Source organism: Toxorhynchites rutilus, chromosome 2 (assembly GCF_029784135.1).
Source record: "Toxorhynchites rutilus septentrionalis strain SRP chromosome 2, ASM2978413v1, whole genome shotgun sequence".
Taxonomy (NCBI): domain Eukaryota; kingdom Metazoa; phylum Arthropoda; class Insecta; order Diptera; family Culicidae; genus Toxorhynchites; species Toxorhynchites rutilus.
The window spans coordinates 313,562,489-313,589,329 of record NC_073745.1 but is presented as its reverse complement, the minus strand read 5'-3'; the positions used below and the strand labels follow the sequence as shown (position 1 = coordinate 313,589,329).

Genomic DNA, 26,841 nt, shown 5'->3' with positions numbered 1-26,841 from the left:
AAACGTCATGTGAACATAAACCATAGTTTAGTGAGTATAAACTGATCAGTATTATTTCTTTCTGAGTATCGGCACTCAGTTGTGATTTTTCGGTGGTTTGGATTTTGTTTACGCCTGAAAATCACTCGCACAATCAGAGCCTTTAAGCCTGGCAAGCACGATTCAAGTTCTACAATTTTCTTCAAACTACCGAATGGAATGCTCGAAAATTTCAATTCATTTTTCATCAATTTTAGTGTTAATGTATGCATTCAAAAAATGGACTAATTTCGGATGGCGATGAAAGGTAATTTATAGGAACAATTTTTTTTGAATCTTAAGTTTATTAAGTCTACAACAAAAATGATTCAAGAATGTTGATTCGCAGCAGCAGCACTGCCAAGCAACTTGATTATTTTTCCATACTGCAAGCTCCACCCCACAGCGAATGAGTTGGACATCCTGAGGCAGACCACCAACCTTCCCAACATTCCCCAGCTGCGCCCGATAGAAAACTTTTGGACGAATGGCCGAAATAGAGAGATCGACAACCACCAAAGCCACGAAAAGGTAAAATAACACGCCGATATACACCTTTTCATCGGGCATGGTTCAGGTTCCGGCCAACTTCCGTAAGTCCGCCCAGCGCTTCTTTTACGATACTTCATCAAACAACTCTGCCTCTTCCTGTCGAGTATACACTAGTTCTTCCGGCTTATTTGAAACATTAAGCCCCGACCGAGCTAGGGGACCAAAAATGAACTTTTCGTCTGACTCACGTTGGTCCCTGCGGATCAATAGGGGACTTTTAAAAAATCCTGTTTTTGGCATTTGGCAACAAATTTAATTTTTTTTTAGTCAAAGTAACAAATTATCCTTGTGCAGAACTTATTGAATTTTTCAAAACTTCAAAACTTTCGATTTGCGGCGCAATGATTATTTATTGTACAGGGTTTTCCATTTTGGGCTTCCGAAAGTATACAGCCCTGCGCTGACAACCGTTTGACATAGCTGTCAACCAAAGCGTCATATCGTTAGTTGAATGTCTGCCATTTTACAATATGGATCGTTTTAGCATCGCACAACGTGTTAATTTTGTTAAATTATACTATAAAAATGATGAAAAACCGGCAAATGTTTTTCGAGCATTACGGATGGATTTTGGTCGTCATGGACGGCCTACAGAGCACACAATCGCTAATGTAGTGCGTAAATTCGAACAAACTGGATCCGTAGCGGATATTGTGAAACCTGTGCATCATCGTAATGTGCGTTCGGTCGAAAATATTGCTGCTGTTGCTGCCAGTGTGGAGGATGACCCGAATGTTTCGATTCCACGGCGTGCTCAGCAATTGGGCTTGTCAAACACATCATTGTGGCGAATTTTGCATTTGGACTTGCACCTACATCCATATAAAGTCCAACTGGTACAAAAATTAGAGCGTGGTGACCATGGAATGCGTCGGGCATACGTCAATTGGGTGAACGAACAACAGCAGCAAAATGCTGAATTTTCGCATCAAATTTTCTTCAGCGATGAGGCACATTTCGAGCTCGGTGGCTATGTGAACACACAAAATTTCCGTATATGGGGCTCAGAAAATCCACACGTGATTGTTGAGAGGCCATTGCATCCGCCAAAAGTCACTGTTTGGTGCACATTATGGTCTGGTGGAGTCATCGGGCCGTATTTCTTTGAAAATGAGGACGGCGAGACGGTAACTGTGAATGGTGAGCGCTATGGCCGCATGTTAAGCGATTTTCTTGCCACAAATTGAAGATATGGATACGGATGACATGTGGTTTCAGCAGGACGGCGCCACGTGCCACTCAACACGACCGAACATATTGCCATATTGCGAACGAAATTTGAGGGACGCATAATTTCGCGTTTTGGTGATGCCAATTGGCCGTCCAGATCATGCGATTTGAAGCCGCTAGACTTTTTTATGTGGGGTTATGCGAAAGACCGTGTCTATGTAACTCTCCGCAAACTCCGCCCCATATGTGCCGATAAGTCATCGAAAATTACCTGTTCCGGATCAAGGTGTGCGAGGAAGCCCTAGGTGGACACTTGAATGATGTTGTATTTCACACATAATGGCATAAAACAAACGTTAATTTGAAATAAAAGTTTCATCGAAATTCGAATTCTAAGTGTGTTTTATTTCAATTTACTTTCGGAATTTAAAGTTGGAAACCCCTGTATTATTCATCATTAAAGAAGGGGTAACTTATCATTCCAACAACCAGACTTCCTGTGCGCGCGCTTTATTTTCGAGAGGCGAGCTCGATTTTCTCTTCCTCACAACCCTTCCATGTGCAAACGATGAGATCGGGCTTTAGCACGCGAGCTTGGGATTGGCTCTTTCTCTTTTTTTCGTAAAATATTGAGAGGTTTTCAGACTTCCTGTGCGCGCGCTGCTAAATTTCGAGAAACGAGTATTGATTTTCTCCTTACAACCACTTCATGTGCAAGCGATGAACCGGTCTTTAGCACACGAGCCTGGGTTCGGCTCCATCTTTTCTCTTTCGTAAAATATTGAGATGTACTCAAGAATACTTCGTTGCACCTCAACATGAGTGATGCACATGTGTTGGTGCTCGCGAGACTTTCTCGTGCGCCTAGTGATTCCCGATTTTCGAAATTAATCGTTCATCAGCTAATCGAATACTTTTCAGCAGTTCGTTACTCGATACGATTATTCGCCCAAATAATCGATTAATCGATTAATCGTCACACTAAGAGAAATAATTATTTAGACTAATATTTCTTATTTGCTAGAAAGCCATCTGGAATCCAAGTGTTCATTCCGCCTGAAAATCAATTATTATCTTTTACGCTCCCCTGAACTCGTAAACGAAGCTCAATTCGCGTTGACTGCATTGAGCTTCGTTAATAAGTTTAGGGGAGCGTAATATAATGATTGAGATTCAGGATAAAACTGCAGCGGCCGTAGGTTTTTTTTTCTCTGGGTTTGGATCGATTAATCAACGTAAATTATTCGTTCGCTTCGATTTTTGTAGGAAGTATTCGATTAATCGATTAATCGAACGATTATCGGGGATCACTACGTGCGCCTGCCTCAAAGTGACATTTGATGCTGTCGGGGAAAGTTGTGCTGCTGGTGTTAAAATTTTAATCTTCGTAAGTGTGGGTTTAGACTAGAGATGCTCAAGCACTAATGCACGAGCATCTCTTCGTGTACACAACACATGTGCATCGTTCGCATCGAAACGCGACGAAGCATTTACTGAACCCGTCACAAAATTTTAAGTAAGAGAGGAGAAAGAGCTAATCCCAAGCTCGCGTGCTAAAGCCCGGTCTCATCGCTTGCACATAGAAGGGCTATGAGGAAGAAAAAATCCGATACTCGTCTCTCGGAATTTCATCGCGCACAGGAAGGCTGCTCGCTCGGCTGCCTTCTACCTCGCTCATTTGTTGCAGACAGATCCCAATGACTTTGTGAGATGCGAGACTGGATAACGCAAAGCACACTGTCTCTTTTGCGTGCTGAGCGAGATCTCGGAAAGTCTACCAACAACAATATCTCTATATGGATAGGTCCTACATGAACGTTATAGGGACCAAATGAAAGTTGGTTGATAAAATTAATTGGATTTGGATTTTCGAAGTAGTTTTGATGTACTCAAATTATATTCCGCTATTCTGGTTGCCCTTTTTGGTTCGGTACAATTTGAGGAGCATACATTTGGGCCATTCAAAACATGGGATTCAATGCGTTTGAATAATGCTTAATATTTCACAATAATTCACTTCAATTGACATTTTACAAATCTGAAACCGAAATTTGATTTATGTGATAGATGCGTAGAAATATTTCTAATCTATTGTTGCAAACATCTTTGCGATCTATTAAGAAATGGTCGAGTTGTGAGCGATCGAAATCATCCATTATTTCCTACATGTTCAGTGTTTAGATTTTCATTTTACCCCTCATATATTCTGTCAGACGTAGTCCTACGTCAAAATACCATTGAAAAAAAACTTAATGAGGACTACTCTTTCTGCTTGTAAATGAAAGTGTTAAACCAATGACAACCAAACCAAACCAAAATTAGAAAATGATGAGATTCTACAAAGGATCCAAAAACCATCGCAATATAACTCACCCAGTTCCGGATTGGTCCAGGGCTTGTTGGAGAACTCCTCCAGCAGCAGGAAACCCCGCTCGACGGTGACATTCTTCTCGTTGACGAACAGCGTCGTGTTGGTTTCGGTCCGTATGACCGCCACCTGGATGCTTTTGCCGTTGTTTAGGGCCGCATGCTCCAGCGTCAGATTCACGATGTCGTTCCCGTAGTTGTACAGGTACACCACCTGGTTCGAGTTCGTCAGATACAGATGGATGAAGTTATTGAAGTGATCGTTCGCGTACAGCACGAAGGAATGCTTGTCGTAGGTGCGGAGATTTATTAGCAGTGAGGAATTTAATATGCTGCGAAGTTTCTCCCGCTCCAGCCGCTCTTCCTCACCGTCGCTGATGTAGTTCCGCTTCAGATACGACTCGCGGCTGATGAACGTCAGTGCATCCTCGTTGATGTCTGGCAAAGCAAGAGCAAGAAGGGAGGGAGAAGAAGAAAGGGGTTTAGACGAAGACACAGTGCACAGAGCAATATTGTCGCCATCGAATTAGCGAAGACAAATGCGGATCATTATGGCAGGAAATTCAATTGTATGGCTACCGGGGATGGGTGGAGCCCGCAAGGATATGGGTGGTTATGAGATGAAGCGAAATATGCACTTGATTGTTGCGCGGAATTTATGCTGCATTGTTCGGATTACCGCTCGAGTGAGAGTAATATACAGAACAGAGCAGAATTCTCCATTAAATCGATTTTCTTTTCTGCTCAATAATGTGCATAGATATTTACATACTTGTTCCGCAATGCTGTCCGAGATGAGCCCATCGATTTTTGCACACGCACTCGAAGGTGCTCCACAGCTCCCTACAGTAGGCACCATTTTTGCATGGATTCGGCACACACGATGGCTTGCAGTCTTTAATAATTTCCGACAAATGCACCGACATGAAACTGTAGATGTCTAAAATCTCCCCGTTGACGACCAACCCTCGGAAGCATCCGATAAGTCCCTGCTTAACGGTGTACTTTTTCGAAATCTCTCTACAAATGGGAACGTGCGTCAATTTGAACAATTTACGCCAAACAACTTCGCTACAGCTACTTACGTGGGTGCTCCTCCGATAAACATGCTTCCCTCGAACGGGCCAAATTCCTCTTCCGGCTGCAAGTCGACCATCCGGGTGTCGGTGTTAATCATGAATCGCACATGGTGCTCGTTGTAATCGATCCAAATCTTGTGCCACTCGCCTCCGTTCAGCTTTCGATTGGTGTTGATTACCAGTGTTTTCGGTGTGCCCGTGTTCAAAGTGAAATTGAACGTTAGCTGGTAGTCTCCCGTCAGGGCGACCATAAAGGACGGATAATTCGATCTGATTGGAGGCTGAAATAGGAGAATTGCCTTTTCACCCGTTGTGCGGAACGAGAATGCAATGTCACCCTTCCGCCAGCCGGGAACCTCTATGTACGACTGGGACGTTGTGAACGTGACGACGTATTTTTGAGTGTCTGCAATGGGTTGTAAATATTATTTAGTAAATATAAAAAATACAAAGCACAAAATGATGCAAACTGGTTTCGACGCATTCCAGCGGACCGAGGGTTATTCGTCCTTGCGATTCATCGTCCAAAAGACCTCGCTGTTGCAGGAAGTACATTTGAGTTATTCCTAGGTTCGGTGCTTCCTTGAAGTAACCTTCATCCGACAGCCAACGGTTTAAGTTGGCATCACAGTTACAGTTAAGATTTGGATCTTCGCAGGTTTTCCCCAATGCACAAGGACAGGAGCCTCTGAAAAAAAATTCTTTGAAGAATTTCGAAGCGAGACTGGATCAAGAATTACCTTTTCACCTCACCCAGCGAATCTACGGTGTTATTGTTGTTCGAAGACTTGAACCACGTTGCCGAATGTAGCTCCAGCGGAGCTTTAATACAATCATACTTTATATACTGCGTGCAGTAGAGCGAGTGCGAAATGAGCTCCTGTAGCATCGCTGCACTAAATTCCCTGTACTGAATGTTAAAGCTAAAATCTTCATCGTTAAACGACCGCACATCCACTTGCGAGGGAAGATTATGTTCCACAATCGTTTTGGTGGCATTGGCCAAACTCTGGAAATCACACTTCACCCGGGCCGGCGGAAACACCCCGTTTCCGTCGATGTCAATCGAGTAGACGTCCGACTTGGAGTAGCCCAACAGCGCCAGCTCCTCGCACGTCTTCCGGAACTGGGTAAAGTGGCAGTTCTTCCCGATGTATCCGGTGTCCTTGCAGTCGCAAGTGATGCCGTCATCCTTGACCGAGCACTTGGCCCCATGCTCGCAAGTGTTTGGCTTCTTACAGGGGTCAACGTACTTGCAGTTATCGAGCGAGACGTCGCCCACCACCCGTTCGCTCTTGACCAGGAAGCGCGGTTCGATTTCCACCCTGTTAATCTTCAGATCCCGCAGGCACCCCACCAGCCCGGAGGTGGCCGCCTTTAGGCTGCTTCCGATGATGAGTTTATCGCCGACGTTGAACGAAAGGCCGTACATTTGTGTCACGGCATGCCGGAAGTCGACCACGAATTTAATTTCGCTCCGCTCGTAGGTCAGGTGGATTGCGTGCCACGACGTGGGGTTATCGATCCGGATGTAGGTGGTGTGGGTGATGTTGCTGGTCACATCCGGGCACAGGTCGAAGCTCAGCCGGTCGGTCGCTAGGCGGATCTATTGTGGTGAGGGAGGAAATCAAAGTGGATTGATGTATTATAATGTGCGTTTGTCTTTCAATGATAACGATGGATAAAGTACGCCATTGGAGGCGTGCGCTTTTAATAATTAGTGGAAAAGAACTTGTTTCAGAGAGATTTCTCATCAACTCGTCTGTGAGGTTTGTAGCACTAATGAAGCATCTTTACACATAATTTTTCATTAATCAGTCTAGACTGTCTTCTATCTGGTGATCTGGACTGAAAAGAGGAAATTTATTGTACGTGTATTTTTGCTTCGAAAAGTCATGGTACAGATTATTTTTCACATGGAAGAAACTGGTTCTGGTCGAGCTTTAAATGGTCAATAACGACGCCGGCCACGTCCTTACAGTAACTAGAGGAAGGGAAGGAATGTTAACCGCCCGAAGGCCAGAAGAGTCGTCTCTATAGCGTGGTTCCCTAGCGATTATCAAGGAAGGGATAGTTGTTAGTAGTGGGAAGTTAGAATCAGGATTCTCTGTGGGGAATGATGTGATCAGGAGTTTATCCATTTCTTTCTTTGCATAATAACCATGGATAACTGCCATTACGACTATTCTCCTCAGGAGGTTTGGACTCTCTGCTCCAGTTCTCAATAGTTTCAGGTTTTTCTTCGGACATGCTACTATAGTAAAGTGACCAGATGGTCAGAGGCCTAACGCGGGACACAAAAAAACAAAACGTTATGTATATACATTATGTGAACATAAATCATAATTTAGCGAGTCTCATTTATTCGTGAAACTCTTAACATGTGTTTGCAAGTTAAACCTGATCTGTATTAATTCTTTCTAAGTATCGGAACTCAGTTGTGATTTTTCGGTAGTTTAGATTTTGTTTACGCCTGAAAATCACTCGTTCAGTCAGACCATTTAAGCCTGGCAAGCACGATTCAAATTCTACGATATTCTTCAAATTACCGAATGGAAAGCTCGAAAATTCCAATCCATTTTTCATCGATTTTAGTGCTAACGTATGCATTAAAAAATGAACTAATTTCGGATGGCTATTAAAAAAAAACTACAAAAGATAATTTAATGGAACAAATTTTCCTTTAATCTTACGTTTATGAGGCCTATAACAAAAATGATTCAAGGCTGTTGATTCACAGCCTTGCACTGTCAAGCATCTTGATGATTTTTTCATACTACCAGCTCCACTCTACAGCGAAGGAGTTGAACATCCTGAGGCACTTTGTGTCCGCCAGATATAACCGATCTGGTATTTACAACATCCTCTCCCTGCCGCTCTTTAAGCCGGGAGATCGAAGCAACTGGCCAAACGGTGAAGGAGAATCTGACCAAAATGATCATTTTTATGTGGAAAGGCCAGACTTTTCCGGCGAAAGAAGTAAAAACTTCTTCTCTTGATCATAATGAAAGACGAGACGTACTTGATACTGGAATTCAACGAATGGCAGGGGACCGCGTACTTTACGTTCCCCAGGTAAGCAATGACGTCGAATATATCATTCACATTAAGTTCTCGAAGAAGGTCCTTCTCTGACAGATGAGAAGGGAATGTCCAAGTCGGTCTTCTTTCGAGTCACATGGTGAACGGGGAGATATACAGTACGAAGTGCTTGCCGGAAATTGCGAAGGTGATGTGGTCTTTATGCCGAATCTGGGATCAGCCCATTATGCCAAAATATCACTGGAGGATGGATCGGTTGGAGATAAATATCGTCGCCCGATAGAAAACTTTTGGGCGAAGGCCAAAATGGAGAGACAGCTGACCACCCACGAAAAGGTAAAAGAACACGCGGACATTCATTTTTTCATCGGCCATGGCTGAGATTCCGGCCAACTTCCGTCAGGCCGCCCAGTGCTTCATTTACGATACTTCATCAAACAATCTTGCCTCTTCCTGTCCAGTATACAACACGATAAGCCCTGACCGAGCTAGAGGACCAAAGATGAACTTTTCGTCTGACTCACGTTGGTCACTGTGGATCAATAGGAGACTTTTATAAAAACCATTTTCCAATTTTTTTTGCTGTCTCTAAACAAAAAGTCCACTGTTGGTGCGATGAAACCATTGGAAGTGCTCTTGAACAGTCTGCCAAATAAAAGTTTTTTTTTTGAGGTTCATCCATTTAAGACAATCAACGTGATCAAATCGTAATATTGAAATACATTGATATCGCGGGACATTTTCGCTTCTTTTGCCAAATGCGGGACGTTTCTCGGGACGCAATCTTACGCGGGACATTTTGTTGAAATGCGGGACGTCTGGTCACTTTACACTATAGAGATCCGTTATTCGCAGGCGGAGTTCGCACTTGAAACCAGCTAATGTCGAAGTTAACCCTTTCACGTACAATATCGAGTCTCTCTCGTGGTGCGCTTGCATATCACGAGGTTCTAAAACACTCAGCAGAGTAGTGAAATTACTCGATGCGTGACCCATCGAAGAGTTTGCATTTGGCCGCTCTTTTCAAAATCAAATCGTACACGAAAGGGTTAATAACAGATTTCATTCTCTAATGAGTCTGATATACGTTTCAAATTCATTACGAAATACGTCCGATTACCAAATCAATTGTAGTCGTATGCCAAACAATTTTCAAATCAATTTTTAAAAGTATCACTTACCGAATCAGAAGTAATTTAGTCGATTCCGAAATCTATTCCGAACTGAACGATTCCCAAATCAAATGTGTTCAAATCGTTTTCAAAATCAATTATCATCTCATCGATTGTCAAGCTTGTTTACTTCTCGATTATCATAATGTAGTTTTTCATTATCGATTCTCAAACCGATTGTTAGAACATCGATTCTCAAATTAATTGTCAGATTATCGAGCTTGAGCTTGAGCTTGGGTATACTGTACAATTCGTAGTTGCTCTCCGTGATTGACCTGAACCAACCAAATTGCACAAAGAACACACAGAATGACGCTTGGGACTAGCAAATCATTCTCGTTGTGCAATTTTCGGCGATTCGAGCTTTAAATGGTCAATAACGACGCCGACCACGTCCTTACAGTCACCAGGGGAAGGGAAGGAATGTTAGTATGATATTAGCCGCCCGAAGGCCAGAAAGGTCGCTTCTATAGCGTGGTTCCCTAGCGTTTATCAAAGAAGGGATAGTTGTTAGTGGGAAGAGGTAAGAATCAGAATTCACTGAGGTAAGTGATGTGATTATGTAAACACGAGCTATCAACTAAACGAAATTCCAAAAAGATTATCTCTTAACACGCGGCAGAAATCTTTAGGTAACCTGAGACGGGAAAATGTAAAATGAATTATTTTTGGGAAACCTGAGAAAGTAACCGAATAATCTCCTGTACTCGCACGCAAAATCACAAATCACAAAATCACTCGTATACTCGCGCGTCACAGACCGAAAGTTGATCTTCTATGTAATATTGCTATTGTGCATTCTTTAGGCTTTACTGGTATTTATTTGAAGAAGAGGGTATAATTGAATTTTTACAGGCTTTTCATCCGATGGAAAATAAATGTTTATGCAAAATCTTGAGGCTTTTTTCCAGCACAAAAATCTACGAACGAGACATGCATATCTTCCGCGAAATTTGTTTCCTGTACACATCACTCACACACAGCATTACATCACACAATATATAGGACGTGTTCGAAACTAGAAAAAAAAACAAACTAACACTTTTGCGTACATCACTACCACGGCACAACGGAGCGATTGCGCTCTTGTAAATCACTCGCATGTGATGTATAATTGAATTAATGAAAACAGCAATGATTTAAAAAATGATAACCTTATCCTCAATTATATTTAAATCCTGTTCGCAAAAACATAACCCAACGTGCAATTCCACTTTTTCTCCATTAATCACTTTGACATCACGAGCGCAGAGCCTTTTCTCATATTTTGTTACACACACATATACATACGCGACGAAAAATTATTTTCAACATGATAATGAACGAACAGCGAACGCCGGCATATTACAGGGTAACTTCGATATAACGTACATTTTACTTTCAAAATTGTACGTTGTATCGAATTGTACGTTATATCGAAGCATAATAAAGAACTCTGAAATGCAGCTTATATTACCTTATTGTGTTGCTGTTTGAGTAAGGTTGATGAATATATTCAATTAGAGGACGAAGCCAACTTTTCTCATGATGTTTCCCTTAGTTCTGTTGATTGAAGTTTGATTCATTTAGAATCCGGAATCACAAAACAGTTGTATTTCGGGATTTTGTTGAAGGTACAACATAAGCTTTAGTATCAAAATACATATAATTCATAGTTTTTCCAGAAAAAAAATATTCAAAAAATTATTCATTTGGACTTTGATAATGTGTACGTTATATCGAGGGTACGTTATAACGAGGGTACGTTATATCGTAGTTTCCCTGTATAGCCGTTTCAATGAATTAAGGACACTGAACAATTGCTTCACCGGTTAACTTTAACTTCACTTTTCTAGTATGCAAGAGTTAATACAGCACACACTATTCTTCACAAAATTATTTTTTCTTTCATGATCAAAAGGAAAACGAAGTAAAACCAAACGCAAAGCGGAGTGAAACAAAACACATTTACACCCGACGGCTGTCCGATCGCCTCACTTAAATTGATTGTCAGATTATCGATTCCCAAAACGATTTCCATCTTATCGATTCACAAATCGATATTCATTATACGAATTCTTAGATTGATTTTCATATTATCTATTCCCAAATCGATTTTCATTTTATGAATTCTTAGATTAATTGATATATTGTCGATTCGTAAATCGATTTTCGCCTTTGGTTCCCAAATTGATTTTTCATTTAATTGATTTTCACCTTATCGATTCCTAAATCGATTTTCATCTTATCGATTCCCAAATCGATTTTTTCTATCTATTGATTTTCGCCTTATCGATTCCCAAATCGATTTTGATCTTATCGATTCCCGAATTGATTATTCATTTTAATGATTTTACCAAATCGATTCCCGAATCGATTTTCAGCTTATCGATTCCCACATCGATTTTTTCATTCTATTGATTTTTACCTTATCGATTCCCAAATCGATTATTCATTTTAATGATTTTCACAATATCGATTTTCATTTCATTCATCATCGATTCCCAAATCGATTATTGATTTTAATGATTTTTCACCATATCGATTATCCATCCTCTAATCGATTCCCGAATCGATTTTCAGCTTATCGATTCCCAAATCGATTTTTTCATTCTATTGATTTTCATCTTATCGATTCCCAAATCGATTATTAATTTTCATGATTTTCTCAATATCGATTTTCATTTCATTCATCATCGATTCCCAAATCGATTATTGATTTTAATGATTTTTCACCATATCGATTATCCATCCTCTAATCGATTCTCAAATCGATTTTCATTATATCGATTCCCAAATTGATTTTCGAACCATTATTCTGAAAACAGATAGAAAACGTTTCTACTCTCATAATACACTATGACTTTATCTAAATATAATGTTTCGAAAGCTTATTTCCGACTTTCAAACGAAGAGAAAAGAGGTCTGCATGGTGGGGGTACGAACTCGAATTTGTATCACTGTATATGTCAAAACGAAGGAATGCATACAACCCTGCTGGTAGCATCCAAAACATAAACTGGACAATTTCAACTCGCACACTTGGTGGCAGATCAAATCCCTCTGATCCTAGCAAGCACAGACAACTGTCTTCTTTCCATACCGATGTTGATGGTTCCCCTAGACTTACCCAAGATTTATGACCCTTAGGATTCTCGAAATAAATTTGCTTCTCATCACCAATTACAATCCGATGGAGAGATGACTTCCTTTTGTACTTGGCGAGCAATATTTTACAATTTCTTCGAATGGTAGCAGGAAATCAATGCTGACCGTGAATCGTGCTTTCCAGGTACATAGGTCGACATGTTCAAAGCTCTTCAAGCCTATCCTGCAAAGTGTAATATGTTTTGTTGAAGTCCTATGATAGATGTCAAGACAAAGCAGTGTTCCCAACAATGCATTATGATGAGGATTGCATTGACAATCAGATCCATTTGATGGCAAATTCCGGTTTCATACCAGGTATCCGATTTTTGTCCAGCAATCCTGCACATGTTTACTATCTGTTGTTTGCAAAAGTCGATTCACGAGAACAAAAAGCAGTACAGTATGAATTTGCTCACGAAATTTGACTCGCGAGCAATGTGGAACTAGAACCGTTGGATTTTCTTCATATTTCCAAACGATTAATAAGAAATATAGAAACCGATATTCAGCTTTATCTAAAAATCAGCAAAGTTACTGTTACTGTTAAACTGCGAAAATTAAAAAAAAAAACTGATTTTTTTGCCTTTGGCTGTTTCGCTGGCTTGCTTGAAAAGAGCTGGCAATATACAGGAAAAAACTGGAAGCTTGGCAGCTTTGCTCGAGAGTAAAGGTTTGCTACATCATTCGTACTTAATTAAAACAGTGAGTGAACCTTTTGTATTTTTTTAAAATTGAAGTCCTACACTGAAAAAAGTGCATTTTCATGTTCAATTAGGGAAATTTCATATTATTATATATTCTGATGACGATGATGTACAAATTAAACTAATTTAAGTTTGATGCAACGTGGATTATCAATTCCAGGCCCATATTCCTCTGAAAAGACTAATTTTTAATTTTCTCAGAATTTGCTGAATTGGCTGAAAAATTTCCATTAAAAGCAATATACTTGTGATCGTCAGTACACGAAATCGGTGTTCTCACAAAAAAAAATATGCAAAATGTTTTTAAATTGTATGCGTCCTTGCAAAACATCAGCTATGTGAGGAGTCCAAACTGCAGAACCATACTCTAAAACAGAGCGAGATAGAGAGCAGTAGAGAGATTTGAGGCAGTAGATGTCAGTGAAATTTTTGGCAATTCTGAAGATGAATCCAAGAGTTCTGGTCGCTTTATTGACAATGAACGAGATGTGCGGTTTGAACGAGAGTTGCGTGTCCAATATTACCCCTAGGTCTTTGACTTCACTAACGCGCTCGATTTCTGAGTCACGCAAGACATACGTATACAATATGTTCTTTCTCGTGCGCGAGAACGAGATGACGGAGCATTTAGCGGGGTTTACATCCATGCGGTTGAGCATACACCAATCGGCGAAAGCATCCAACTGTCTCTGAAGGAAGTGACAATCTTCAATTGAGCAGACCCGAAGGTAAATTTTCAGATCATCTGCGTATGACAGTCGTGGTCCTTCAATCACCAAATTTACGTCGTTAAAATAGATCAAAAAAAATCAGCGGACCCAGATGACTACCTTGTGGTATGCCAGAAGTAGCAGCAAATAGAGAGGATTGACAGTCGCCAATAACGACGGCTAGTCGGCGGCCAGTGAGGTATGATTGGAACCATTGCAGAAGGTTGCCGTTAATCCCAAGCCTGTCGAGTTTGGCAACAGCTATACGGTGGTTCAATTTATCAAAGGCCGCGGTCAAATCTGTATAAATGGCGTCCGTTTGAGCGTATTGTAACATAGAATTGGTAATGTAGGAGGTGAGACACAGTAAATAATTGACTTTATTTCCAGCAGAACACTGTAGGAAATATAATTAGCAGTGCGTCGCACTACAAGCGCATTTATCATTTACACACAATGTTTACATGCGAGAAACTAAAAAAGAACACTGAAACTCTCTAGAACACACTTAAATCGTAGTATCCGTTTGGGGTGGATAAACTTGTTTTGAGTAATTTTAGAAGAGATATAAACTCCATATTTTCAGTATCACAATAAACATAAATTGATAAATCGTAGAGCTGATTTTCACCAGAAAAACGAAAAAATGTAAATTGGCAGGGGAGGTGCATAAACTTTTTTTGTATACTGTAGCACTCAAGGGATTTCGACAACTACGCGTCGACGATTCAGATAGATTTTTTTTGGAGCTATTCAAGCGAGAAAGAATGGATTTCTTGCGAAGGTTTTTGAAAATGGACGGAGCATTGATTCACCACTGTCGGATGAAGTCGATTGGGAATCTTAAATGCCCTATAAGAATGGAAAGAAAAAATAAAATGGAAAGAAATGCATCGTGTCGATGGTAATTGTGTTCAAATTGAATTAATTGCAACCGCTAAACTCCGCATATTTGCCCCCATCGACCTGAGGACCTGAGGATGTTTAGGAGATTTTTTTTTGGCTCCGAAGAAGAAGTAATTGCTGCGACTGGGGTGTATTTCGAAAGCAAGACAAGCTGTAATAGAATGAGACATCGTCGAGTGAAAGGTGATTGATGAATAAAGCAGACCACAATCTTGTGATTTTTACCAACCAACTTATAATTCGAGATTCAATGACTAATAAAGTCTTATTTTAGCGCAAAACTACAAAGTTTATTCCACATGCATAGATCGTGGACGATTTATTTCAAATGTATATCTCAATCAAACACGGGTTCGATCTGCACGGGTTCGTTTGGTTCCGTATCGAAGCTACCAAATCGTGGATGGTGACGTCTTGGTAGAATACCATCAGGCTGGTATGCTATTGGTCCATTGGTGTCAGGGTCGAGATAGGAAGATGGAAAAATAATCGAAAACGGAATACGATCTTGAGATTCAACGTTTGAAAGAGTTGAAGCGATCACAAAAACCACTAGACTCGAAATGAATAGAAACTTCATGGTTAATTCCTCAAACTGGACTGTACGATGGGAGGCTGGGTATTCGATCTTTTATAGTATTATATTGTTTATGGAAGTGTTACGCATGATGTCCTTGTTTCTATACTGACCTCGAATATGATTGCTCCGTATACAATTATTTGATCATTATTGACGAAAGAGGACAAGGGCAATGTGTCATTGATGGGAGCAAATGATAATCTTAAGGGGCGAAAAAATCGGCATCTGAATTCCACGTTTGAAAACCGGACGTTTTTCCAAGAATCAATTTTTGGCTCTTCATAAAAATTAAAACGAGTGTAACTTACCTAAGTAAGTTTTCACCGGCCCAACGTTGTCGTGTTGCAAAATCGTTTTTTGGTGTCCATTTTCGCATCAATGTTCGACTTGAACACATCTACATTTTCATCTTCGAATTTTTCTATTGGTTTTCCTCGTCTTTCAAATAAAATTACATCATTTTGATTAGATTAAACCAACGTATATTGAGTCTGTTCACCATGTGCTTCTTTAAGAATTCAAGAAACATGAGTTATGTTTACAATGTGTTATTGAATGAAAGTTTTTTTTTGTATTACATGCGTCGAGACACAGTCACGAAATAAATTGAAGCTTGGTTTGAGTTAAGATGTGTGCAGTCCTGTTTTAGTGCTCGTTTTTTTGAGGTATTTGAGAAGGATATTTAATGAAGTTATCGGCCATTTAGGTTTTTTTTAGATCCTCCGCATTAAGAAGTTTTTTTTTTAAATGCGAGTAAAAACTATTTTTTTGAAGCTAAAGTTCATTTCAGTACGATTTTTTATGCGTTTTTTACGAGGTCCACATCCCTCGCACAAAAACAGGTTTAATATAAGTACTTACAGCAAAATGCAAAATTTTACAAAATACTTTAAAAAAATATACGAAAAAAGTACCTCTTTAGCGAAAGGACTTACTGGCCAGTTATATGAGGCAAACGCAAGTTAAAGCAATGGGCTATCTTAACACATTAAGGACCGCACGTTTTGGGGCAAACTTGTGCGCTTCATTTGTTCGGATTCCACGAATGAGATCGTTTCCTTCGGTGTGGATGAGACGAAGGCGAACCATCGGTAGGCCTTGTTCCATCCGTAACAGACACAAAGCGAAACACGAGAAATCTCGTGAGCGGTCCGCAAAGTGTTAATTCGTCATTGTTTTGATCACAAAAAATATTGTCTTACTCTACATAAGCTTCGACAAAACAGAAACTAAATCGATTTTTTACCCCGATTTCTTCTCAAGTGCACATACACAAATCAGATATAAAATTAGGTGCACATACGAATGAGATATTCCAACACGAGAAACTTGGTGCTTTAAAATAACGTATTTTTTTTTCTCCATTTGTCACAAAGTTACAGCCTCGAAAAATCACTGAATATTTGCAACTGAAATTTTTGTTAATTATATTCACTTAACAAACTCATGTTTCTATGTGTTTTACAATGCGACAGGATTGTGTGATGTTGTTCATATGCATCAGACTGCTAGCACAGTGAATATTTGAAATCGCTCAGCTATGCATAACTTATCATTATTGACATAGGTGAATCAATATTGCGGCAAGAAAATATTTCCATCATTTCAATAATAAATCGACTATAAAACAGGCCATCGGTTCAAGCATATCATCAGTCTGACATTTGAACCAATTGGAACAAAAAATGAAACTGTTGTTGATTACGCTGGCCGTGTTCGTGGCCTATGCTTCGGCAGAACCCTTCCTTAGGTGGTGGTGGCCTCGCCCTGTTGTGTACGTACAAAGTTCCGCCGAAGCCCAACGGCAACAGCAACAGGAAGAGCAACAGCACCGGGAACAGATCGATTCTGGTATCCAGCGTATTGCAAACTTTTTTCGATGTCGATATACAGCCATTCTTTGCCAAACCGATATAGTGGTTCTCAAATTTTCGTGATAAATGGTAGTCTTTTCCTTGTCGCACTCATGTAAAGGGTGTGTCACATCAAATTGCATCACGGAAAAAACGTTGTAAAAATTCGCCCAGTAGACCGATCCTTTTGAAAATTTTAGACAGTAAAATAAAAACTATTAAACAACTTTTGGCATTTTCTTTTTATTCATACCTCGAGCCTAAACCCGTATGCTCGCACCTTCCTCTTTACCCCGTCCATAAGGTTCTGTACAATGTCAGGTTGTAGTTTTTTTTGAACAGAAATCCATTTTCTCTTGAAGTCCGCCTCCGATTTGACAACTTTTGGGTTCTTCCGGAGGGCCTGCTTCATAATCGCCCAATATTTCTCTATTGGGCGAAGCTCCGGCGCGTTGGGCGGGTTCATTTCCTTTGGCACGAAGGACACCCCGTTGGCTTCGTACCACTCCAACACGTCCTTTGAATAGTGGCACGAAGCGAGATCCGGCCAGAAGATGGTCGGGCCCTCGTGCTGCTTCAATAGTGGTAGTAAGCGCTTCTGTAGGCACTCCTTAAGGTAAACCTGCCCGTTTACCGTGCCGGCCATCACGAAGGGGGCGCTCCGCTTTCCGCAAGAGCAGATCGCTTGCCACACCATGTACTTTTTGGCAAACTTGGATAGTTTCTGCTTGCGAATCTTCTCCGGAACGCTGAATTTGTCCTCTGCGGAGAAGAACAACAGGCCCGGCAGCTGACGAAAGTCCGCTTTAACGTAGGTTTCGTCGTCCATTACCAGGCAATGCGGCTTCGTCAGCATTTCGGTGTACAGCTTCCGGGCTCGCGTCTTCCCCACCATGTTTTGCCTTTCGTCGCGGTTAGGAGCCTTCTGAACCTTGTATGTACGCAGGCCCTCCCGCTGCTTGGTCCGCTGGACGAATGAACTTGACAAATTCAGATTATTGGTGATATCCCGGACCGAACTTCTCGGATCACGTTTAAACTGCTTAACTACGCGCTTGTGATCTTTTTCACTGATGGAGCATCCATTTTTGCCGTTCCTCACCTTCCGGTCGATGGTTAGGTTCTCGAAGTATCGTTTTAGTACTCTGCTGACCGTGGATTGGACGATTCCCAGCATCTTACCGATGTCCCGATGTGACAACTCCGGATTCTCGAAATGAGTGCACAGGATTAATTCACGACGCTTTTTTTCGTTCGACGACATTTTTCCAAATTTACGAAAAATTGACAGTGAAGCATGGCCAACGTGATCTATACACTCTTATCTGATTATAAGCGAAAGCTGAAGATATAATTCCTAAAAAATAAATTTCTACAGCGTTTTTTCCGTGATGCAATTTGATGTGACACACCCTTTATGTGTTTTTTATTTAAATGAAATAAAAAGATAAAATGCATCTCGATTGATAAACAATGTTACAATTAAATGAATTTGGAACTGATCCGATTGAATTTATATGAATTTGTATCAGCATAATTGATTCCTCATACGGCTTTTCGCTTCGCAGCCAAGTTTCGTGGAACGAATCAAGGCCGTAAAGCGTGGTATGGGTGTAGATGTTTTCTACGATTTTCTTCAAATGATGTCTTAACTTTAATGGGAAATTGGAGAAACCACATTCAAAGTCTCAATACTATTCGGTCCGCCTCGAGGAGACTTTTGATAGTACGCAAAAAAATCTGCATCTAGTTTTACGGGTTCTACTTTATTGGATTTATTGGATTTTTTCGTGCTTTTAGTTTACCCAGAAGAGAAAAAAACATAATCATTCTATTCAAACATAATCAATCGATTCTATTCGATTTATTTAGTTTCAGACAAGAGTTCAGAGACATATATTACATATGACTGAGAAACTATATCGAAGAGGCGTTCTACAAACTTCCATTTTACTCTGAAAATGGTCTATTATGCTGAAATACACAAAATTTGTTGCAGAGCTCATATTTCATACTGGAAGAAATCAAAAACAGACAGTGACCACGAATCGAGAATGTCACCCCCGCAGCATTGGTTCGTGAGTCTGTAGGGATCTAGCTCCTCTGTCCATGATAGCATAGTTGCCGTAGCCATGGACACTGATGGAAAAAATCATGATTGTTGATTTCTTGCCTAGAATCATATCTATTAATATTTGACATAATGAAAATTATCGGATAAAAGAGAGCTGTGGAGATTTAGTGATTCATTTCTTTTTTACGCATAATTTTCAGGAGAACCTCAAAATATTTTAATTTGAAGAATTTAATTTGATTCTACACATTTCGCCCATCTCTCAGGCAAATTGTGGAAACCTTTCAAATTAAACTTTGGCGAACTGCTGCTCTGCAAGTGCATGTCTCATTGAAGCAAATAGGTTATAAGGTTTGTAGAATTTGACGGATGCGATAACGATTCCCAGTTAAAAGTTTTTAAGTTTTTCAGCAGTGGGCGCCGATGCGTTGTCATGCTGCGGTATATCTAACTGGTCTTTTTTTTTCTTTCTTTCAATGCAAAGTATAAGTTTATCATTTGTTGTCGGTAGCGTTCGGTATTTAGTGGATGGGCCGGCTTCCTCCGGTGAAAGTCATGATTTTTCTGTGCTTAGGGTTCTCGAAGTAACGTTGCAACAAGCAAATGATGAACTACGACCGCTTTATTCATTGAATGAGGAAACAAAAAGAATGAAAGCAGCAAATGTTCTGTATTCGGAATGAAGCTCGACATTTTCAATACGCCATGTAACTCATTTTTTTTAGCGAATAATTGCATTAGCCAATCCACGTATTCCATATTTCTATCCCATTTTTTCGGTATGAAATATCATGGTTCAGGGTATCGATTGTTGTTTTTAAATATTTCAAGGGGCCACCACTGTTACTTTTTCTTATCAATTTTGTTTGACAAAAAATCAACAAGTTCAGTTATCGCAGTAGAAGTATTACATTACATTGAGTTTATTCGAGAACCTGAGTAATCTATTATTGGATGGAATGGTTTGATTGTAGAGAAATACCAAGCTATACCGCGACCGCGAGTAATTGGTTTCCTATTTCATTAACCATAGAATTAAGGAAACAACATGTTGATATATGCTAGTTGAAATATAGTTAAGAGTTTGGCTCCATTAAACTTATGTAACTGAGCCTGTAAAAATAATCGGATTAAGGTGAAGGTGGAAGCTAGCCACAAATGGCTGCCACAATGGCGCTCATTTCATTCATCTCCCTCCCTCACCTCTCGCCCGAAAATCAATAATTTTGCGAAACAGTGTGAAGAAAATGATCGTTTTCGCACACTTCCCATCAAATAATATCAACCAAATTCTAATCGATTACTTACAAGATGTTGAATTTTCATCTGCTGTCGCACTGTATAGTGAAAAACGTCGGAAAACTCTAGCAAGTGCTCTGAAAGTTAAATTTTCGTTTTTCAATCTTCGGCATTGGTTTTGTTTGTATTGGTGAAAGCATCGTTATTTTTTCGACACTGATGCCAGACAACATCATCGAAACAGCTATAAAAACCACTCAATAAAATGTTATTTGTGAGTCATAGCGTTTCATGTCATGAAAATCAATAGAATGAAATTGTGTTGATATCAATACAATTATTATTTTTACGTTTAATGGGTCTATAATGTATGTTTTAGCAACTTTAACATTGGGTAAGAAAATTGTATCGCAGAGCTCGGAACACTGCCACGGCTGCCTATGCTCTCAAAAACAGTAAACGGAAAAGTATTACATTCAATCAAAATTAAGGCTCTCCAACGTGAATATGTGAAAACAATACGATCAGCGAAGGAAAATATTAAGGAATTATCAACATCGAGTTACTATGCGGAAGAACCAAATTAATACCAAAAGACCCCTAATTCGCATGTGTTATAAATTTGCTCATGTTACGCTCTCGTATAATCAGAATTTTGCTTCATATGCAAATGCACCTTCTATATATATTTATATTTGCAATTGTTCATCGGAACATATCGTTCATACATTTAACTTTAGTATTGAATTGTTATTTTTTTTCAAATGTATTCAAAGACTCGTGTCAATGAAGCGCCACACAGTCTGATAAGTAAATTGATCTATTTACATGTGCTTTGCTCTTCTCTCACAAACACTATTACCCCATTTTTACTCGTGGGTTTACCTATACTACTACAATGGCTAGCTTCCACCTTCACCTTAATAAAAAAAAAACCAATGACATTTCTTGATTCTACTTGCATTATTTATATTTCTTTATGCATTCACCGATACTTAACCCTTAACCCTTATATTAGTTTTAACATTAGCTGAAATGATCATATTTACATAGCAGCTGAACAGCTGAACATCAATCAAAACACCCTGAAAAAGAAGGTGGGCCAAGAGCGCACTACTTTCTATTGATTCAATTTTGATGAATTCAACATTTTTAACAGTTTGATAGTACAGTAGTAATATTTGCTACGAATGTTATATGTTTGTTTTTTTTGTGTCAAAGTTCTTATATATCATCAAATTTTTTTTTTCCTTTTGATTTTTAAAAATCGATACAGCTTGTAATCGGAGATATACTGCGCTAAAAAGTCCCGGGATTTTGAATGAAAACAATCGTTTTCTTGACGAAGCTGTATTTATTCCTCAACTTAGTTTCTTTCGAGAGCAATACACTTGGTATAGAATGCTTCCAACATTTCGATTCCTTTTCTGTAGTACGAAACGTCTAAGGTTTCGAAATATGCCTCAGTGCCACTCTGCAGATTGCCTATTGGACTCAGGAGTGTGGTAGTAGATCCTCGTTTCATCGATTACGCTTCAATAACGCCAAACCGGCTGTTGAATCATCAACGCGCCGCTGTTTTTGGTCAACGGTCAGCAAACGCGGTACCCATCGCACGGATAGCTTTTTCATGTCCAATATGTCGTGCACCCGTGGCCGAGTGGTTAGCGTTATAACTAACATGCCGGGTGTTCGGGTTCGATTCCCGTTCTGGTCAGAGGAATTTTTCATCAAAGAAATTTCCTCCGACTTGCACTGTGATCACGCGTATTCTAGTGCTTGCCACTCAGAATGCATTCAAGGCGTGTTATTTGGCATAGAAATCTTAACTAAGTACTAATAAAAATGACGCAAGTAATACTACGTTGAGACGGCGAAGTTCCTCTAGGAACGTTAGTGCCATTGAAGAAGAAGAAGATGTCGTGCAAAATGTATCCCACTCGTTCTTTTGAAATGCCTACGGCCTCAGCTAACTCGCGTAACTTCATTTTACGATCGATCAAAACGAGTCGCACTTGTCCACTTGTTTTACGATTTCTGGATTCGTGGCCTCTTTTGGTCTTCCAGAGCGAGGTGCATCTGTGGCGCATGTACGGTCCATTTAAATTCACTAAACCACCGATAAACTGTTGTTCTCGAAGGAGCAGAAGTGGAATAACATTTCGTCAACCACTGCATTGATCGTTCAGGTGTATTCCCAACAAAAAAAAACAATCTTAAATAAAAATACGATTTTCCTCTTTTTCCATTTTTATACGAATGTTCAGGTAGTGACAACTTTAACAACTATAGTTTGTGAACAAATAAACGAAATGTCATGAAACTTCACACGTAAGCTAGTGACAGATGAAGCTCTCGAAATGAATCTTGTTCATTTTTAGTGGCGCAACATCTGTTGAAAAATTTCGGGGCTTTTTAGACCGTGTAGTAAATCTTGTTGAATCATTTAGAACAGGACAGATTGAAATGTTTGTTGTTAATGATTCAAAACATAGGAAAGCGTTTATTTATTGTAAGATATTGTTTGGTAACATCAGGAAAGGCTGACTATAAACAATTATATAAAACGTCAGTTAACTCCAATGTTTCTAAACTCGATACTGTACCATGTATCGTTTTGGATGAATTTATAGCTAGATTTGCGCCACATAATCGCATAACCAATCAGTTCTATAGATAAAATTTTGTTGACAGGCACCATTTTGTTTTGGTAGGAACAAATGCAAATTTATATTTTTTTTCAATTCAGCAGTTCACCAAAGTGTTCAAAAACTAACTAAAATTAAAAACTTCTGGCCATCTCAATCTTCAGATCTCGATCCGGTCAAAACCTTGTGGAAGATCGTTAATCACTGAATAACTCGTGAAAGTGTACGCAATAATGATCTATTGTACGAAAAAATCAACAAGACTTGGGCATCGATTCTCCAAAACTTTACTGACAACCTGATCCAGCCTAGGAGGCACGGCAGCCAAATATAATTTGGCGCACAATATGTGCAATAAGATTTGTTTTGTCTAGTAAAAAAATGAGTTTGTATTTTAATTTTCTGATAATTACATCTGTTGGTGGTATAAACCTGATTGGTTATACTATACTAGCTGACCCGGCAAACTTCGTCTCGCTAAAAATTTATCTTTCGTTATCCCATCCACGTTTTCTTACTAAGCGCTGTTCATGGGTCCAGTCGCAGAATTGTTCATTGATTGAAAAAAATTACCTTTAAAATTAGCTTTTACTATAAAATTCCTAGTATTTCAACCAGAAGTCGTCATTATAATATCAGATTTTTTTCAGACACAATTCTCGTTCAAGATTTTTCAACCACTTGCAAATAACATGTTTCTCTGTTACATGGAATACATGCTTGATACAAAAAATAGGATAGTATAAAGACAGCCCTAAATTAGACAATTCGTCTCTCGAGTTTTGCTCTTATCAACACATACCAAATTTGGCTCTATTTGCTTGATTAGTTCTTGAGTTATGCAGAAATGTATGCTTCATTTGTGTGGCAGCCCCTCCCTAAAGAGGGAGGAGGAGTGTCTAACCACCATAGAAACATTTATTGCATCCTAAAACCTCCACATGCCAAATTTGGTTTCGTTTGCTGGATTAATTCTCGAGTAAAGCAGAAATTTGTGTTTGATTTGTATTGAGATTACATAAGGCAGTATTCTAGTCTAGAAATTTTAAAAAAATAATTGTTTTTCTTCATATTTCTGTAGTTTAGGAATTCAAAAATATACCCTAGAACGGACTTATCCAAAATCCTATTATTTACCGAGCTAGAGCCATTATAGTGATGCGGTATCTAACCTGGTTCGGTCATAACCATGAACTTCAAACGCGTTTTTTTCGAAACAAGTTTTTTCAAACTGGCGTACACGATATATCAAGTTCTACTGAACCGATTCATGTTGAATTCATATGAATATAGTCTTCATGCATCTCTCTATCGCATGAATCACTAAAAAGAAATATTTTTTAAATTTTAATATTATTAAAAAATTGTAAGGGGTTGTATCTAGGACACGACCGCATATTTTCGACGTAGAACTACGCAATTATATTATGCAATCCACTTGTTTACCACTTCGAATATTATTTTAGAATGCATCGAAATTTTTGTAATAGATTATATTCTTCGTTACAAATACGTCTTTTTACGTTCGATATGATGCCTAGGACCACCAAAATATGTGAACGGAAGAATTTTCAAATGATCATTGTATTTCACATTTCCCTCTGAAAATATTGCACATCTCATGTTTACGTAGACCTCGAGCCGCGAAAGTTCATTCACCTTTAGTATCTGAAATGACGATTTTCCCAGGCTTCTCAGTTTAAACGTACGGTTTAGGGAAACATATTCCAGTCTGCACAACGACAAGCGAGTACAAAAGTACTCAACACCCAAAAATACCCTCGACTTGCATGTATTTGCAAAGCGGATTCCCCCAGACGCATTAATTTGAAGTCCGTGTTAGGGAAACACAGCTCGATGGGAACAAAAATACCCCCGACTTGCATGTATATTTGCAGAACGGATTTCCACAGGTACATCGATTTTGAAGTCTGTGTTGGGAAAACCATAAATCAAAACGTTTAAATAACGCTTGACATTTTACGGTTATTCAATTGTTCATCTCATGAAAAATAACATTTTATTAATTGTGATAGACGCGTAGAAATATTTCCTATCAATTGATGCAAACATCTTTCCGATCTGTTAAGAAATGTTCGAGTTATAAGCATTCGAAATACGGGTAGGGTTAGCACACAAATCGGCAGAACAAATGTATGGGAAAAAAGAAGTCCTTCCAGTTTTCATGAATTTAAACCTTTAGATATTAGCGAATTGTAATGTATAGCATATCAAACAAATCTTAGAGAAATTCCGATTCGATTGGGATGCAAATCATGAGAATTCGTTAACAGTGAAAATTGTTATTAACGTTAACTTTATTTCATGAAAACGTTACGTGTTTTCTGATTTGGCACCCTTCCTGAAAGACGTAGTTCTACGTCAAAATCGGGAAATGTAAGAAAAAAAAAAGTTTAAAACCACATTTTGATTTTCAAACGGCCGCTATTTTGTCAAAAAACACATGTTTTTGACTTGTCCGAGGTTCATGTGATAGCGGCGGCTTTACTGATTCTGAATCTTTTCGATTTTTGACGTCAAATATATGGATGTAACATGGAATATCCACAAATTCATGGTATGTAGTTTAGCTGCCACTTGCTTCTCTCGTATTTTAGTAATATCAATAGTACTTCTGAGTCTGTCCACACACTGTTGATTAACACGTTGAGTGCCACGGTTCTATAGCGACTTTATGGAAATTTTCAAACGTATTAGGGCCATCGTTTCTCATCGTTGTGGAAGGTATATTTGTTCTAAAGGGAATGTTTCTCAGCTTATAAGCTTATATTAGCTACCTTTATTATTATACGTTATACTGTCAGTCACCGGTGACTGACGTGGCAGTCAACGTGTTAATAGAACAAATATTTTCGATCACTAGGATCAACAATGCATACATGATCCATTCATATCTTCATATTGACTCAGATGAACTAATAACAGAATAATCACAATATCAGATCCACTATAAAATCGATCGTCGCTTCCACCTTTATCATCAATCAAACATTCTAGCATCTCGGATATTATTGAGCAAGATGAAACTGCTGGTGATTACACTCGTTGTCTTTGCGGCCGTTGCTCTGGCAGAGCCTCAACGTTGGCACCGTCCTGGTCCCTGGTGGGGACTTGGGCCAGTAGTTCCCGGAAGAAGGCCTTTTCCGATCAACTGGGACCAGTCTCCTCAGCAGCAACAGCAACAGCAGCAGCAACAACCCGTCAACATTACGCAAATAATTCGTGATATTTGGAGAGATATTGCCCAGGAGATTCGTTCTGCTATTGAGACCGCTAGGAATTCTACTGCTTCAAACTCCTCCTCGAATGCTCAAGCTAGCAATAACTCGGAGACGATCAACTGAAAGCCTCGTTTGGATTCTGGATCTGAGTATCCTTTATTTGGTTTGTCATTCTAACCATAAATAGAGAAAATGAAACATCCATAAAAAATAACGAGAGTGTAAATTAATTAATTTTCTTTAGTTCATTTCATGATTGATGCTTCAAAATCTTTCTCGACATAAATATAAAAGATTGAGATAGCGCTCCTCTTGTGTTACGTTTACATTTTTTACTTGGCACTTTTTAACGGGGT

At 39.3% G+C, this 26,841-nt stretch overlaps 2 protein-coding genes across 6 annotated transcripts in view; one reads left to right on the top strand and one right to left on the bottom strand.

Annotated features, from left to right (window-relative positions):
- LOC129765222 (axotactin) overlaps nucleotides 1-26,841 on the bottom strand; it is a 186,424-nt gene that overhangs the window by 19,888 nt on the left and 139,695 nt on the right. For all 5 annotated transcript variants that reach the window (XM_055765291.1, XM_055765290.1, XM_055765292.1 and 2 more), the window contains 5 exons: nucleotides 5,927-6,792; nucleotides 5,657-5,874; nucleotides 5,193-5,592; nucleotides 4,880-5,127; nucleotides 4,114-4,545 (listed from right to left, as the gene is read on the bottom strand). In XM_055765291.1, the coding sequence (XP_055621266.1) occupies nucleotides 4,114-4,545; nucleotides 4,880-5,127; nucleotides 5,193-5,592; nucleotides 5,657-5,874; nucleotides 5,927-6,792 (2,164 nt within the window). The remainder of the gene's footprint in view (nucleotides 1-4,113; nucleotides 4,546-4,879; nucleotides 5,128-5,192; nucleotides 5,593-5,656; nucleotides 5,875-5,926; nucleotides 6,793-26,841) is intronic.
- LOC129765225 (uncharacterized) lies at nucleotides 26,242-26,791 on the top strand. Its single transcript, XM_055765298.1, has one exon. The coding sequence runs from the start codon at nucleotides 26,285-26,287 to the stop codon at nucleotides 26,606-26,608; it is 324 nt and encodes a 107-aa protein (XP_055621273.1). The 5' UTR covers nucleotides 26,242-26,284; the 3' UTR covers nucleotides 26,609-26,791.